The following is a 16,586-nucleotide window of genomic DNA, read 5'->3' on the forward strand; positions in this document are numbered from 1 at the left end:
CTGTGTCCTATTCCTGGAGGAGCAGGGTAGTGTTGCTTAGCGCCCAGGGGATGCGACCTGCATGAGCTATGTCTGTCTGCTTTTGCGCGGATGCTTCTGACTTTGCGGATGCTTCTCTGTGTTTTTACGGAGTCTAGGATTTGTACGGGGCGCCGGGGTGCAGAGAATGTGCGCGGTTTTTTTGGACATTGCCTAAACCCCAAAGCCCTTCACTGCGCGTTGGACTGGATTTCGATCAACAATGGATGTTGCCAGAAATGTTGCCACACGAGAACACACCCGAGCACTCACTCAAGAGGATTGAGGGCCTGCCCCTTCGCGCTGTTTCGCACCTGGCATAATGTACATCTTCCGTTAGTGCCGAAGTCAATCTTCAGGTTCACACCTTTTGTGCTGTAACAGGATGCGGCTTTTATCCTGCACTGCAAGAATCGCTCTTACCCACAAACGGCAACATCCCAAAGTGCAGTGCAAACGCGCGACAAGACGATGCGGTTCAAGTAAACTCTAACTGCCACTAAGCCATGCTTTGAGGATCACAATTTGCTCCACCTATCCCACTTTGCTTCCGACAGTCGCGTGAGTAGTGGATAACTGATGGCTCCAAGTACGGGACCCATCGCAAGAGAAAACAACCACCAAAAGCAGGGTCCACGTCACGAAAGCGCGTCCCAACGTCCCGCGTCATCATCCCTTTGGTTTTCCCTGTTGCCAAAATTGCTTCGCAACGCGCACATTGATTTGTTGTGTGTCACCTTCAAGGTTTGCGCCTGCATTGCCGCGCCTTGGAGAATTTGGGGCACAGCTCCTTAAACCTCAACGTGCAGCTCCTCACCCGTTCATGCTGTCCCTTCCGTGCCTGTGTCCTAACGAGGCGCAGAAAACATTAGCTGTCCGCTCACCTGGCCTGGAAAGTTACCGCGCGATGTATGAGCGGGCCTACCAGCCAGAACAACACCCTATTGCACTGGCACAACCCACATGGCGCTATCACTGTAAGATGTCTGCGTTACCCTATCGTGCACCCAATGCGATAAGATAGCAAAGATCACTGCTGCAAAGCCCCGCCATAAAAACTGGCGCCACGACTAAAGCCTTCAAAGTGCCCCTTTCGTCGCACGTTACAAATGCCATTGCCACAATGGCATGAATGTAAATTATCTCTAGATCTGCATGCTTTGTGTGCAACTCCCCACATCACATCTGCGTTACGCACCGCGCACCGTAAGTAACCCGTCAATAACGCAAGTAGAAGAGGCCATCTCAGGATTCCCGGAGTAATAATTCAGCGAAACGAGCTGGACTTGATGGCGACCAGGGGAGCTCAGAGTAGTAGGCAACAAAACAAAAATTCAAATCGACAGGCTTCGTAATTGAGCTATACATGGAATGCCAGCGGTCCATATGACAATCAGTAACCAAGGTAATAGACAAAGCAGTATTTCCTTTTGACAAAGGCTAAAGTGTTAAAATGAGAATCCGTACGGGATAATCCGTTTGACTTTCTACCTTCCTGCTCAATCGTGTTGGTTATCGTGATGGTTGCATTCTGATTAACTTCATGTAATCCCACACCAGGGACCTGTAAGTTTTTTTTGAGCTTTACATGCGAATACATGTTATACCGCGATGAACGACCCCGGTATCTTTGTTGCTGTCAGCAGTACCAGCGCAAAATTATGCAGCTTAGACAGAGACGGGAAACCAGCATATCAATGGCAAGAGGCGGGCCAACAGCCTCAGGGCAGTGTCAACTGGCTCAGGAATGGCAAAGCGTTCCTGACGACACAAGGTGGAAATGTAGCTGCCCATGTGGTTGATAACCTAAAGGAAAAGCCGCCTGTCATCCTGTCGCTGCCATCCGGCCCTTTAATGGGCCGAGTCAGCGGAGATGGCAAGTGCTTGGTATTGGTACAAAGCAGCGTACCGGGGAGTATCAACGTGTATGATTTACAATCTCTCCTGGTGAGTCTGGGAAGGGAATCGCTGTGGGCTCAACGATTGGGTTGACCATCCGGAAGACATGCCTGGCTTTCGTGCGGAGTCCAAAGTCTTTTCGCAAAGCCTCAACATACTTTCTCTGTTTAAGCACTCCTGCCAGATGGGGCGAAACGGGCATGCATCCCTCCACAGTAAGCGTTGCAGGCTGCCAGGGTCAGCGCGTTGGTGCGGGGGAGGGTGAAAGTCCTATCCGTAACTCAGACAACTCTTGATGTCATTACTCATGCGCTTCGCACTGCGCCATGATGGACGTGATGCCACAACGAAAAGTAGTGCCTCGGCCCGGACTGTGTGCAACAGCCTCTTGTGTGCTACTGCTCTCGAATGGAAGACGTGGCACACAGCGACCCCCATCCTTTTCCATCCACCCATATTTCTGTAGCTATAATCCCAAGCGGCCATCATATGTGCTTTAGAGTGGTGAGGCCACAGGCCAGCCAGGCGCTCGCACCATCAGAAGTCTATGGCCTCACTGTTAGAGCCGTTTCCCGGTGCCCGCAGGCTTCAGCAAGCGGTGCTCCAGCCAAGCCAGCGGTTGTGCTCCAGGACCATGACAAGCCCATCCTGGCGATCGCGGCCTCGTTCAGTACCACCCACATTGCCTCATCCAAGTGCGGCGGGTTGCCCGGGGATTATAGAGGATTTACCGTCAAACGTGTACTACAGTGTTCGTCTGCGCTTCAGGTTCCATGCTCGAAAGCCGGCGCACAAACTTCTTACGTCATGTCGAACAAAGTCCTGGGTACTGCGCCGGGAGCGAACATCGCTTACATGAACGCAAGGGCTTCTGAAATTGTTGTGTGCTTGCACGCGTACACCCCCAAAGTGCGCTTGTACTACCAAAGAAACCAGGCTATGGGGCGTGCAGCCGTGACCTTGGCCGTGACATGCACGCGTTTCAGCCAGGTATTCCTGTTTTGGGTCAACCTCGCTCGGCTCCATTGTTCGCTTCTCTGCGCTGTATTTATACTTGAGTGCTTCCCCCCCGCGCCAGCCATGTGTGCACCCATGCTCACTCTCCGCATTCCTCGCCTCTGGCCCCATATAATCTGTTACCATCTGCAGCTCCCTCGGCGCCGTGTACCTCCACGAAGCTGGTTCCGGATCGCGCTCCACGCTGGGAGCACTGCCTGGTGGTCCCATGCTCATGACCCCCAAGCGGTGTCTGGGATTCTCGCAGGTCAACAAGCCGCTCAGGTCGGGTGCTGGTCGGGTTGGACTGGGCTGGGATAATCGGGTCGGGTCGGGTTAGTCCCAGCCGGGCGCTGGCGCTGCTGGTGCTGCTCGGATCATGACCTGCTCCATTCGGATATCGGTCGGGGCCTATCCTGCGGGCAGGCCACCCTTGGCCGCCCTCGCATTTTCGCTTGCGTGGGTGTTTTCTCCAGGGCGATGGGATAAGGGGTCGCGGATGTAAGACGCTGCTGCCGCCACCGCCTGCTAGAGTTTATTCACCGGGAGCAGCAATAAATTACGCCGTGTGTGCATGAAGCCATTGGGTGCCCAGACTGGGCACGACAACCCAGCGCCCAGGCTTTGGTGATGTGGGTCAGGTCACCTGGGTATTGATGAGCCATACCGCCTTCACCAAAGACCTGGACTGTGTTCGGGCGCAGAGATCGGGCGATCATTATGACCCAACAGATGCGCGATGTAGCTCCCAAATACTGGTGCGACTGCTGGCGCTTCCGCTTCTGTCACCGTCGCCCCCTGAAGGAAACAGTTGTGGACCTCAATCGTGTGTGGGGGGTTGTGCTTGCATGTGTGTATCCGTAAACTTATCCGCTAGCCAGGACTGCAATACGTGTCGGGACATGAAGTCCTTCAATCTCGTGTGTGTTGCATGCAGGTTGGCAGCTGGCGCGGATGACGGGCAGGTGCTGGTGTGGCAGATCTCCCCTATGGCATCAGGTGAGCAACAGCAGCGGCGGTGGCGGTAACCATGTGAAGCAGAGTTATGAAGGCGAAGATGACTGGCCAGGTTTTTTTTGGGGGGGATAACGTCCGCCGGGCCCGGGTGGGAGAAAAAGTGTGTGGCAGGGCAAGCGGGCCTTGTCGGAGCATGGATTATTTGGGCAATCCATGCTCCATCCATCCATCATATTATGCCCCTATCCTGAGTCTTTTTCCGCCCATCCGGCTGTGGCGTGAGAGGGTGCGGAGTTTTCTGACGCACTTGGGAAGCCGGGGGAAACGATAGAATCCGATTTGGGTACGGAGGAAGCAAGTATAATAAGTGCATCGGCGGTGTTTCGGCGCGTGCGCGGCGACCTGTTGCGAGTGGACGCCTTTCTTGTTACAGAAAGGGGTTTCTGCATGTCGTCCCATAACAGAGCCGCCATTCCCTATTCCCAACCCGCTCGCGACATGTGAGGCAAAACCCTAAAAACCCTTCAACCCATACCTCCGGCTGTATATAGTAATTGTGTTCTCCCCATCACCTCGTTTCCCCCGTGTATGTCACACACACACACACACACACACACGCTCACATCCCCATCCCAGGTCCAATAGTGATGCCTAATAAGCTGCGCGGCCGGGTCATGGGCGTTGGCTTTGCGGTGTACAAGAAGGTGAGGGGAGGCAGCCAGTCCGGGGGAAATGAACAAATGATGGGGTCCAATGCCTGGGCAATGCAAGCAGTCACCGCTGATGCCTGTTCTCACCCGCATCCGTTCAGTGCAATGCCAAGGCAGTTCAATAAAATCCAATGCCCGGGGTTGTGTTTCGAAACGCTGGATGGCATTTCCAGTGTGACTCCTTGACGGGAGGGCAGCTGCTTTTACCTGAGAAGTGTTTTGGCAGTTGGCCGCATCGTGCCATGCTACGGCCATACGGCATGTAAAGTGGCGTTCCGTGCCGATGCGTCTCTCGCAGCGTGTCTGATATGCGCGCGTAACAAATGCCATCGGTGGTGGTTTTTTTGCTGGTGGTGGTGGTGGTGGTGGTGTATTGTTTTTCGCCCTCCTGGCGAACGGCTCCGACCCACTTCACTTAGCCCCTCTCCTGAGCCGTTTCTTCCTCCCTTGGGACCTTGTCCCGGGCCCAGAGCTTCCCAATGGCAATTATAAACAAATCCCACCATCCAACCCCCACTCACCCAATCCCAGTCCCTGTTATCTCTTGTGAGTTTTGCAAAGTGATATTTCCATACCATCCCCAGTCCTCCCGTTTGACCTTCCGTCCCACTCCATACCGTCGCGTCCCGCAGCAACCGTCAAGTGTGCTGTTGGCGTGTTCTGAGAGCGGACAGCTGATCATCACGGACCTGCGCAGCTTCCCGAACGTACAGGTCAGGTTTTGCATGAGTCTCATGCCCTGGCTCCCCGCCGGCTTCTTCTAGTAGTTGTGCCACTTTTGAATTGTACTATGATGCGTTGTATTGTATTACGTTGTGCAATACCGTGTTTGTTGCGTCGTGCTTTATTGATGTGTTTCGTGTGTGTTGTGTTCAGAGCCAGGCCAGCATCTCCGTTGAGCTCAGCGTGGCGGTGTCCTGCATGGCGGTGCGGGACGATGGACAGTTTGTGGCGGTCGGAACCAAGGGTAAGGCTGTATAGCTCCACACACACCTGTTGCTGGTACAGTCATGCGGCTGTTACGTTCTGGGTGCTATCTAAGGATTTGAAATGCAATTCTAAAATCCAACAAGGGTAAGGGTACAAGTCAAGGAAAGGAAAGAAAAGGAAGTGCGGATAAGTTGGTTCGCTTAGGGGTGCTGATAGGGTCGAAGATTAAGTCGACCAGGTTTTTTTCAGCCATCGCTCCGCTTATCCCATGAAGCTTCTTTCGTTAATCCCCTCCTTCTGGGTGCATATGTCCTGTCCTATCCTTGTCTCGTCCATGTAGATGGCCGGGTGGGCCTTATCCGAGTGGAGGATCTCATCAGCCACGGACAGGTACGTGATGGCGGCCAGCTCGCCGCATGAGCAGGTCGCTGCTGGCAACCGAACCCCTGCCAGTGCTGAGCCTGGACGACCTTAGCCTTTTTAAGTTAGATCTTGAGCTATGAAGTTAAGAGCTAGGTCTATGTCTTCCGCGGAATCTTTATAAACCTCCTCCTTTCCAGAACCAAGCGATGGATGAATTGGGACATGTCGGGCGTTTTCATTCTTCTTCTCTTCCCCCCCTTGCCTTCCCCCCTAACCCCCGACCCGCCAAACCCTCGTCTCTTTTCCTGCAGAACGTGACCAAGCTGGGCTGCATAAGGGTGTTCGATCTGGGAACCCATCTGGACGTGGTGGATATAGCCTTCCAGAGGATTAGGTGGGAGGCGCCAACCCCAACCAGACGCCTTAACCAGATACCCCTTCAAACCAGACCCACTTTTCACCTACGCTTTGTTTCATCAAGAGCTTTCACAATGGGGCCCCATTCAGTCCCGGCAATACTTAAATATGCCAACGCGGCAGCATCTGCATGATGAGGATACTATGTGATTATGTTGTGCCCGGTGATGGGCTGATCTTATGGCCCGGCGCGTCAGGATCGTGTTCCTCCGAGACCCGCGAATGCTCAGTAGCAACCCATGCTTCCAGTGGCGCAACCCCGAACACCCCAAAACCCATTTCCCGCTCTTCCGCCATGAACCTATTGCCCCGCCACATCCCGACACTCCAGGGAAAGCCGGGAATCTCGGGAACACAACAACCGGGAGAGCCGGGAAAACGCGCAACCCGCGCCTGCAGCGGTTCCAGTCGTACCCTCGGCGTCGGCGTCGGAGCCAGCGCAGCCGCAATCACAACCAGCTTCGGAACAAGCCGCGCCGGCGGACGCTGTGGACGGTAGGCCGGGCAGCGGCGGGATGGCGTCCCAGCTGGGCGCGGGCGGGTCCCTAGAGGAGGAGCCGCCGCTGAAGAGGGAGAGACACGCTACCACCACTTATTCCGTCTTCATGGCTGCAGGCTCGGGATCAGGCTCGCAACGGCAGGGGACATCGTCCGAGAGGCAAGACGCGCACGCTCAAGGCACAAGGACGGCACCCGCGTCAACGTCGTCGTCATCATCATCGGGGGCAGCGGCGGCAGCGCCGCCGCCTGGCTCTTTTGGAGCTGGCGCCTTGCAGCGGCAACAATTGGGCTCAGCAACGGGCAACGCTGCCGCCGGCAGCGGTGCCGCCACGGCAACGCGGCCTGCAGCAGCTGCACCGGGGCCTCCGCCTGCGCAGCCAGGTGCGCCAGCTGCCGCGCCGGGAAGCCGTCCGTCCGGAATCCCGCACGTGCTCATCCCCGGCATCGTGCCGCCAGCGGGGCTGCACCGGCGGCCGTCCGATGTCGGCGGTGGCGGCGGTACGAGCACCAGTACGACACCCTCGGGGCTGCCGCCAGGGGGAACGGAGGAGGCGCCGGCGGGTGCGGAGGGCCAGATGCAGCCATCGCCGGCGGCTCGGGTGCTCGCGGCGGGTGGTGCTGCTGTCAGCTCCAGCTCCCCCGTTTCATCTCCAAGGTGCGTCGGTGTTTGGGCCTGTCGTCGCTACGGCGGACCGGGGAGTAGCGTAGCATCATGAGCGCGTCAGCTGTTCTCGCGTCGTCCTTCGCCAAGTTGCTTGACTGCCGTTTTGAGAAGGCGCAGGTCTGTTGTTTGGGGCGTCTGCCCGGTCGGTGTACTGGCCTCCCCATAGTGAGGGCGGGATTATCGGAAACATGTGTGTGGGTGTTGGAAAGGAAAAAGGGCAGCTGATGGAGGGAAGAGAGACGAGTACCGGGGAAAGGGCCGTGGGGCATGCTGTTGCCTCGTGCTAGTTCTTCACAGAGTTTGGCCGCGGTCCTGCCCATCGGTGCTCATCCTGTGGGAGCCACACGCTTCCCCCTTGACATGAGCACGTATCACACATTTATTCTCAGTTGCAGCCAACTGCGCCCGTCCAGGCCCCTCGTTGTGCTCATGGGTTTCTTACCATCCGCCGTACTTCACACGCACGCACCCATGCGCACCTCCACTTCCTCCTCCGCCGCCGCCGCCGCCACTGCAGGCCGCGCAGTCCCCGCCCCACCATGTCTGGCGGCGGCCACCCGCCTGCCAGGCCCTACGGCGCCAGTAGCGGCGGCGACCAGCTGTCAGCGACCAACCTGAGAGCGTACCTGGACGACTTCCGCCAGGAGGTCCGGGACCTGGTGCGCGGCCTTCAGGCGGACATGGTCAGGCAGGCCGTCTCGGCTGAGGTGTGTTGGGGCGTGGAAGGGGGGCCCGCATGTACTTACCTGCTTGCTTAGGTTTTGGGAAATGGCTCGGTGTGTTGTGTTAAAAGGAGCGGGCGAGGTCGGGCTTGGGACTGTGTTGAGTGAAGAGTGGGGAGATGTGATGGTCAGGGAGGGGAGGGGAGGGGAGATGGGGGCGGATTCACGTGGCATGCAGGGTGGCGTTTGGTCCCTTTTTCCGTGGACATGGTGTTTATACTGCCCTTCACTGTGGAAGCACATGACCACCTGTCACATGCCTTAATGCAATACCCTCGTGCCCAGTGCAATTGCACTGAACTGCACACCGTTAACAGGAGCTATAGCAGTGCAAGTGCAGTGGGTACGAGGGTAATGCATTAACGATGTCAACGTTCACTTCCGAAGCCCCCACCCACGTATTCCCACCTACCTACCTACCTACGCACCTGCCTGCATGTCTGCCTATCTTCACACTTACTTACGTGGCTGTTCCTGCCTGTCGGATCTGTTTTGAGCCAACACCCCTGTCGGTCGGCGGATGTGTTGCTTTGCTTCGGCTTTTGTCGAAATCGCAGATGGCGCACCGTAACGACATTGCCGTACTTCAGCAAGAGAACCGGGCGCTGTGGGAGGAGGTGCGCCGCCTGTCACAGCAGCTGGATGCCAACCTGCGGTTTGGACTGCTCAGTCAGCATGGAGCGCCATGGCAGTAGTTTGGGGGTAGAGAAGGGGGGCGGGCGGGGAAAGGGCTGTACGGCCTTCGGGCTAGGGAGCATTTTGGGGACACATGAAGGTGGAGGGCTGTGGCAGTAGTGGGCGCGCGGAAGGGGCTGGTCAAGGGTAGGTGTACGGGCAACAGGATGGAGGCGCACCGCAGGCAGCAGGCAGGCGGCGGGGTCAGGAGGCTAAGGGGCGTGGGACGGCAGGCGGGTGAGCGAGGATCAGGATCAAACAGTATAGATTTGGACGGAAGTATCCTGTAAGTGTTTGCTTGGCTTTTGCTTGGCTTTGTGTTGTGTGCAGTGGTAAAGCTTTGGTGAATGTGTTGCGGCGCATTGTGAGTTGTTTTGTGACACTGTCCTGTCCCTGGCTAAGATCCTGTCAGAAGGTCGGTACTTCTCGTTAATCAGATGAACATGTAAACCACGCCGTGAACTGCACGTGTTTGTGTGCGCCTGGTTGCGGACTGTGCTGGATGTGCTTGCGGGTCCTGCAGAGCATTTTAAATGGGTGTGCTCACGGTCGTGAGCCGTCGTACGCCTTGACACCGCACGCACTCAGCTGCATTAGGAGCAGCGGACGCCTTTGGTCAGCACCCCTGAATGTCACTGTCCAAGTTCCTTACGTGAATTGTTTAGGTACTCCCTGCTTGAACGAGACGTGATGACAGTTGTACGAATTACGGCGAAACCTGACTGAAGCTTGTTGCGTCGCTGGCACAGGCATTACTCGCACAGGCAAGAATATAACAACGATTGTAACCAATCACACTCTGATCATATGGACACATTCCTCGCGCCGAACGCCACCCGACTCTTTGCACGCTGATAGTGAGCAAACGTCTCATCAGAAGATACCTCCTTGCGATACAATTTTACGATGCAATTTCGGTTGTATATGAGCATGCTTTGAGATAACAATTTAATAGTCCCAAGGTTCTTCGCGCCTCCCGCCGCAGAGGCGGTCCCATCCCGGAGTGAGCTTGACAGACATGAAACTGTGAGCTATATTATCATGCTTCTAGCATTTGTCCACGCCGGAGATGTCTCAACCTATTACCTCGCCCGTACACGCAGCTTGCAGCCGAATGCCGCAGCCATGTGTAATTGCGAGCTATTGCAGGCAAGTCAGATAAACAAAACAGATGGGGTGTTGATACATGAGCTGTTCGGTTTAGAAAATCAGGGGTCCCGCACGCAGAGCAGTCGGGGGCCGGGGGATGGTCGCATGTAGGCGGGCGGGATGGAAGAGCCACATGAGTATCGTAGCCCCTCGCAGTCATGGACTGGCTTGGGAATGAGGACCAAGCACAGCCACACAAATCAAAAGGGACTTGCTGAAGGTAAGCGGCTCAAGCGGACAACGGGGCCCGTACAGGGGGAGAAACGAGCCACGCGAGAAAAGGAAGGGAATCGAACAACTCAAAACGGCGTTTAGACAGGGGAGAATTTGAATGGATGGTGGAACTAAGACATCCAGGAAAACTCTTCATATCGGCCGGAAGGACTTTCCTAAATTGTACCAACACTTCACGGCCTGGAACCCTGCGCCGCCGCAAACAGGTGCTAGCCGAGCGGGGTGCAGATGGTAGCGGAAAAGCGTTGACGGTCGAGAGAATGGTGAGGACAGAGCAACTTCTTGCGGCACGCAATCCAGGGCATATGATTTTAGCGCTGCTGCTTCTTGTTTGGCTGCCGTACTAACTACTCCGTACTCACCCATGCGACAGGCCTACCAGTACCTCGCCTCCCAACCAGTTCAGACACTAAAGCCTAGGCAGCTCCAGGAGTTTTTCGAGATGCTGCAGGTGCAACTGCCTGTGGGGGAGTCTTAGGGGGGATCTGGGCGTGAATGATTTTGTTGATGTGACTCTTTGAACACCAACGCGAATAGGAGGGGGGAGGGCACGGGAGAAGGAGGAGGGGGCTGCGGTAAGGTCGGGTAGATGTTGCGTTTTTTCTGCTGCTGCTGCTGCTGCTGCAAAATGCAATTCAAACCCACAACACCCACAACTCTCTTTCCCGCTTTCCTTCTACTTCGTCGTCTATTGGTTTATTGTCCCTTGTCTTAATAGTATATCTTTCCTGCGTACTGAACCCCGCCCCGGTAACCGTCGTACGTCATTGCCCTCGCAGCCGTACAACTTGGCCCCTGGGGAGCTGCTCCAGCTGGCCAACCTGGGGCCCCGAACCCCCGTAGAGGTGCACCTGGTGGTGGCGGACTGCGATAGCCGACTGGGGGACGACGGGGTAGAGGCGGTGCTGGCGGCGGTGGCGGAGAGGGTGGCCAGGGAGGAGGAGGCAGTAGGGGGGGAGGATGGCGGAGGTGGAGGCGAAGGAGAGGGCGGCGCGGTCGCGATGTCGGAGTGAAGGGCGGTCGGGAGGGCAGCTGAGGAGGTGTGAGGCCGGCGGGGCCGGGGCCATGGGTCAGGGGTCGCTACAAGGCCAGGACTTGGTTTGATTCCAGGGCTGGGAGGGCATCAAGAAGGAAGGCTGCGTCACATTAGGAGGGGGCGAGGACGGGAGGGAGAGGGCGGCAGAGGCTATCGAAAGGGCAGGAGGGATTTCAAGAGAGCGGCTCATGCAATCGTGATGCAGTCATAATGTTGGCCATGGAGTGTGTGGTTGAGATGGCTGGTCGCCTGGTCGGGCGGATAGAGCGAGCGCTCGCCACCCGACATCTTCGTGAACGTTTGCACGCCCCTTGGTATACTTTTGTTAGGTGACGGTGTCTGCTGAAACAAAGCCAAGTGGATTGTTGTTCGGGGGTTATGTACAGTCTAAAACCTAAATCGAAATTGTTATGTAGCCCTATTCCGTACCTGACAAGCTTTCTCTAACTACTAATAATGACTCACAGCTCCGTACATGTGCTTGGGGGTTGGGTACGGCAAGGGAGGAGAGAGTTCTGGACAGCCTCCCGTGCGCGTCGCTCGCACACCAGACATTGCAGGAATCTACGGGCCTGGGTTTACTTGGTCAATTGTGGGAGGGACGGCCATCCATGCGTACGATTAACCATGGCTATGTACCGCAGATCCGGTACCCAAACGCCCGCAACCGTCATGTTACAACCGTCAACCACTATAACGAGCAGTGACCCATCCTTCCTTTCCGTAAGGACACAAGCTACAATTTAGATCCTGGCTTGTCACACCGGCTTATCACACCATCGCCACCCGCTGGTAAAGATCCAATGCTTCACTTTACACTACTGCCGTAGGCATCGCAGTACCCCTTGATCCCTAACAGGTATGGCATTGCACGCCAGCTGCATGGGCATCGTCATTTCTCATCGCTTTAGGTCGTAGCTACAAACCCACAGACAAACACAGGCTACCTTGTACGGTGATACACACATGCGCACGTCACTACGCACAAACAGCGGTCGTACAAGTGCCGTACACTCGTATCGATTGTTACAACTGTGGCTTAACGTCGCTTGACTACGTACCCACTACTAGCTGAAGTCGCACAGCTTACAAGTTCAGTAATTCACTCACACTGCCTTCCACAGCAGTCGGGCGGCAAGTTGCAGTTGCAGCTCCTCCTTAACCGCAGTATACGTCGCATACGCCGCAGCCTGGAATCCCACAAAGCTGCCAAACGCGCGATCCACGCGTAACAGCAGGCTCCCCACCGCCTTGGACGCCTCCTCCCCGAAACCACTGTCCGTTAGTTGCGCCCAACCACTCGCGTCATTAAGGGCGCAAAGCGCTTCAAACTCACGTACAGCTTCACGCCACACCCGCGCCCGCTGTTTATAATGCTCCCGTACCTACTACAGTACAACCATGAATCATCTCGTACACCACCCATCCCTGCCATGAGTGCCGTACGTGGCGCCGCCGCCGCCAGAACGATGGGGTCACGTTTCTCGGCCTTGTCGATTAGCACCTTGAGGTGATGGTCCTCGTGTTGGATTGAGCCGCCGCGACCCTTAGCCTGATTGAGCCAGCTGATGCTGTCGCTCTGCAGGTCGTGCACCTTCTTCGCTAGCTGGGCGTATTGGCTGGCCAGTTGGCCCACCTCATCGACGGCCTGCTCGCTGATGTGCGCTGCATTTCGCAGATGGGCGAAAACCTGAGGAGATAGCGCAAAGAGTATGGAAGGTGACGAGGTGCGCTTTGCTGACCTCCCGGGGAACCCGGTGTACCTATACATGACTGCGGACTTGCTTAGGAAGGAAGTACGACGCTCGTACTACGAGCGCCGTACGAGCGCCGTAGCCCTCTTAGTAAGAAGGGTCCGGACATTATTATCGAGCGTCGGGCTTCCTTTCTGTAGCAGCGGTGAAAAGGTACGTGGGCGCGTGTCTTATAAAGGGTGACCGGGGGGAGGAGGGAACGAGCAGCATCTGTGTTCCCAATTCCAAATGGGACGGCGGCCAGCTGAGGACTGAGGCCCTCCCCCACATGCGCGGTTGACGCAGCAGCAGCAGCAGCAGCAGCAGCACGGAGGCTGCGCATAAGCCGCTTGAGGCCAGAGCCCAACAGAACTTCCCACAGGACGCGAGGGATGTGAATACAGAGGAGGTCGTCAGCAGTCGGTGGTGACGGCCACAGCCGCAGAACGTAGGTTGCATCTTTGCCAGCGTCACCAAGATGCCCCGCAATTGGTTCTTGCGTACCTTTTCCCTGCTGTCCAGCGTTGGTGTGATAGACTGAGCGGCTCGGAGCAGCTCCGCCAGTGCACGCCGCGCCCTGGACTGTACGGATAACGTCACCCGTAGCACCCGTTGCTATCAGTTCAGACGGACGCGCATTTCGCAAACCTCACAAATGCCAAGTTTCTTACAAACCGTAGATTTCAATCACGAACATCATCATGTATTTCTATGTTGCTATTGAGGAGGCGGCAGGAGTCACCTTTAACATAGCCGGTCAGTAGCGCAAGCGGTTTTGCGCCAGGAAATCATGGATGCCATTACCAACCCCGAGGGGAAATGCAGCGAGGGAAAGATTATCTTCACATCTTATTTTCGACTGTGTCGTTTAGGTCAGAACTCCATGCACAGGAGCATGAGGAGCGAGCTGACAGGCTGATGCGCAGGCCCACCTCCACTCCTTTGACCACTCGAACGGAGAGCTATCCAGCAAACGGGAAGCAGCTTGTTGTGGCCAGATACAAGAATTGGATGCAACACACAGCCTCTGGCTGGGATGGTCTCCCCTTTGAATGCGACCATCTCAGTCAGAGGCGGTGTGTTGCATGAGTTGCGACCTCACCTCACAAGTTGGTTGCGTGCATTCACCACCGGAATTTACAAACCGAAGCTCTTCTACAGTTCGGCTTCTGTTCTTGCTCGGCTCGAGCGACGAATAGCGCGCGTAATGGGAGGCGGCAGGTAACGGATTTGCCCAAGCATGCCGCGATACGGCAATCCAAATCGCGGACGATAAGCATGTGTGCTGCTTGGTGTCCAGTGCACGAACGGATGGTAGACCAAAAGGAGGTTTCAGTCGGATTGCCGGAACTCATTCAATCACTCCTCCTGATGGGCGTCACAGGTAATCTCTTCCACGCCTACGTTTGGCCAACAGTGTCTGGTCTGCACTACATTTCCCGTCCTTTCCTTTTAATTCCGGGTGCTGGGCAAACCCCCACTTGGTGCTTGGTGCTTTCTGCTAGGAGTGGGAAGCAGCCCTTGCTGGGCAGCCCCAATTTCGTATAACGCAGGTAAGCAAAGATCTTCGCAACCCCCCACCCCAAAACACTCGAGATTACGTGTGCCCGCTGATGAGAGGTCACCAAATAATGGAATGCACATCTTGTTATTCGTTACGGGGTGGCACCATTCCTGTAAATGGTCGTTGTTATGATACATGCTTCACTCCAAGTTTTGGTGTTTGCCCCTGTACATTGCCATACACCACGAGCGAGCCAAGATGTAATGCACACTGATACACAGCGGTTGACGTGGCACTACTGTTCCTTTATTGTCACAACGCTCTCAAGCAAGCGCCCTTTGCCATAAGAACCACACATACCCAATTTCATCATATGCAAGATGATGTACGATACAAATGTTGTCAGGCGAGGATAAGACGATGTACAAGGGCCTGCCTGCGACCCATGGGTCCACCGTTGGAATGGAAGCATCTCTCATCCCCCCAGGCCCCAACCGAAACAACTGCACCATGCAGACCAGCAGACAGGCAAAAATAATAGCTCCACACCAGCCGGCGAATGACGGCGCCTGCTGTTGGAGCAGCCAATGAGCTCGGAGCCTACGTGACGACCGGGCAGCCACGCTCTGCAACCCTCATCAGAATTCTTGTTTGTGTTTTTACTACCTCTTGAGGGTTGTAAGGGCCGCAACTCCTGGCTAGGATGTTGCCCACTAAATGCGGCCGATGGCATGTAAGACTGGGAGAGCCCCTCTAGGGCAAGGGGCCAAGGGTGCCACGGGGGGTCAAAGGCCCTCCCCAAATATTAAAATCAGGAGCGTGGCTGCAAACGTTCCCCCCAGGCATCTCCCCATGCATTTGTGCTGTTGGCGCCCCAGGCACAGTACATGACATGCAGCGATCTCTCCTGCTCGCCGGCGCAGGAGCTGCGCATGGGAAATGAAAACATCACGACAAACGCATTGCAGCAGCACAAGCAAGGAACGGGATATATCCAATATCCGTCGCGAGCTGGGCGGTGAGCAGTGGCTGGCTGCCCTGCACCCACGTTGCCTCTCTGCCCCTTTCCTCGCTGCGCTCCCTCACAACATCGTTGTCGTAGGGTCTCCCTTATCTATCCAGGAGGACCACAGAACCGTGTATGCGTACATACCCATATGCCAGTCACAACATGAGTGCACGGATATGTGCGCGATATGTGAATGTGCGCGACGGGGCGCGAGCGAGGCATCTTACGAGGCGCGGCACTCTGCTGCCATCCTAATCGTTATATGGTTGGTGGTCCTGACTCTGCCTCCCCTTTCTCACTCAAAAGCTCGTCCCTTGTCTCTCACACGCTGTTGTAGATGCCGCTGGCATCCAACGCGATGGGACACATGTATCTCCCATCCCACCCGCTTAGTGTGGCACTCTGCACTGTACGCTACAAGGACAAAACATTCCTTTACGTTCACATGGAAAGCTTCGCCCCGAAACCCGGTGCCTCAACGACTCCTTCAACGCAATAATGGCAGCACTGAATTGCGCCAGAGCACTCGCATTTACGCTGCAGCAGCAGACAACGCAAGCTCATACGGTAATCACAATCGCCATGCAGCCTAACGTTCTTTTCCAGTTGTCCTATCCGTTATGTCATTGGCATGTTCAACGGAGCACGACAAACATTCTTAAAGTTGGGTGCGAAAGCAACACCCCTGCAGGTCGAACAGGAAGGGCCGCTGGTCTATCGCTCCTCCGAGGAAAGCCTCTTGATCTGACCCCGCCTCTTGACAAACAAAGTGAACCCCCGCAGTGTGGAGCACACCGCAGCACCGCAGTGGTGCAGCACTATGGTGGCTCCAGTCCCCAAGACAGCCACAGCCACGGACATATCGTTGCCAACAAACTCATTCCTTCCACCCATACCCGGCCAGGACGTTTCTCCCATGTCGAGGTGCAAAACACTCAAACAGAATAAGTGGTTTGTGGTGGGGATGCGGGGAGTGCGAGGATACCGGCGGTCTGAGAGCAAGGCTATGCACTGCGCACTCGATAGTGCTAATTAACCCTTCCTTGAGCCCCTGCATGTAGCCCCATAG

The 16,586-nt window shown here is 55.9% G+C and overlaps 2 protein-coding genes across 2 annotated transcripts; one reads left to right on the plus strand and one right to left on the minus strand.

Annotated features, from left to right (window-relative positions):
- Positions 1-1,568: 1,568 nt before the first annotated feature.
- Positions 1,569-10,713, plus strand: VOLCADRAFT_103510 (uncharacterized protein; the record flags this gene model as incomplete). The annotated part of the gene is made up of 17 exons (XM_002947386.1): positions 1,569-1,965; positions 2,503-2,612; positions 3,067-3,198; positions 3,851-3,912; positions 4,507-4,574; positions 5,112-5,126; positions 5,213-5,293; positions 5,457-5,547; positions 5,851-5,900; positions 6,185-6,267; positions 6,622-6,785; positions 6,906-7,172; positions 7,248-7,446; positions 7,973-8,162; positions 8,735-8,794; positions 10,442-10,498; positions 10,609-10,713. Exons 1-17 carry the CDS (start codon positions 1,630-1,632, stop codon positions 10,711-10,713), a joined length of 2,070 nt encoding a protein of 689 aa, XP_002947432.1. The 5' UTR covers positions 1,569-1,629.
- A 286-nt stretch (positions 10,714-10,999) lies between these two features.
- VOLCADRAFT_87829 (uncharacterized protein) lies at positions 11,000-14,066 on the minus strand (the record flags this gene model as incomplete). The annotated part of the gene is made up of 4 exons (XM_002947527.1): positions 11,000-11,140; positions 11,737-11,751; positions 12,608-12,936; positions 13,937-14,066. 4 exons carry the CDS (start codon positions 14,064-14,066, stop codon positions 11,000-11,002), a joined length of 615 nt encoding a protein of 204 aa, XP_002947573.1.
- Positions 14,067-16,586: the final 2,520 nt, after the last annotated feature.

Source organism: Volvox carteri (assembly GCF_000143455.1).
Source record: "Volvox carteri f. nagariensis unplaced genomic scaffold VOLCAscaffold_6, whole genome shotgun sequence".
Lineage (NCBI taxonomy): Eukaryota > Viridiplantae > Chlorophyta > Chlorophyceae > Chlamydomonadales > Volvocaceae > Volvox > Volvox carteri.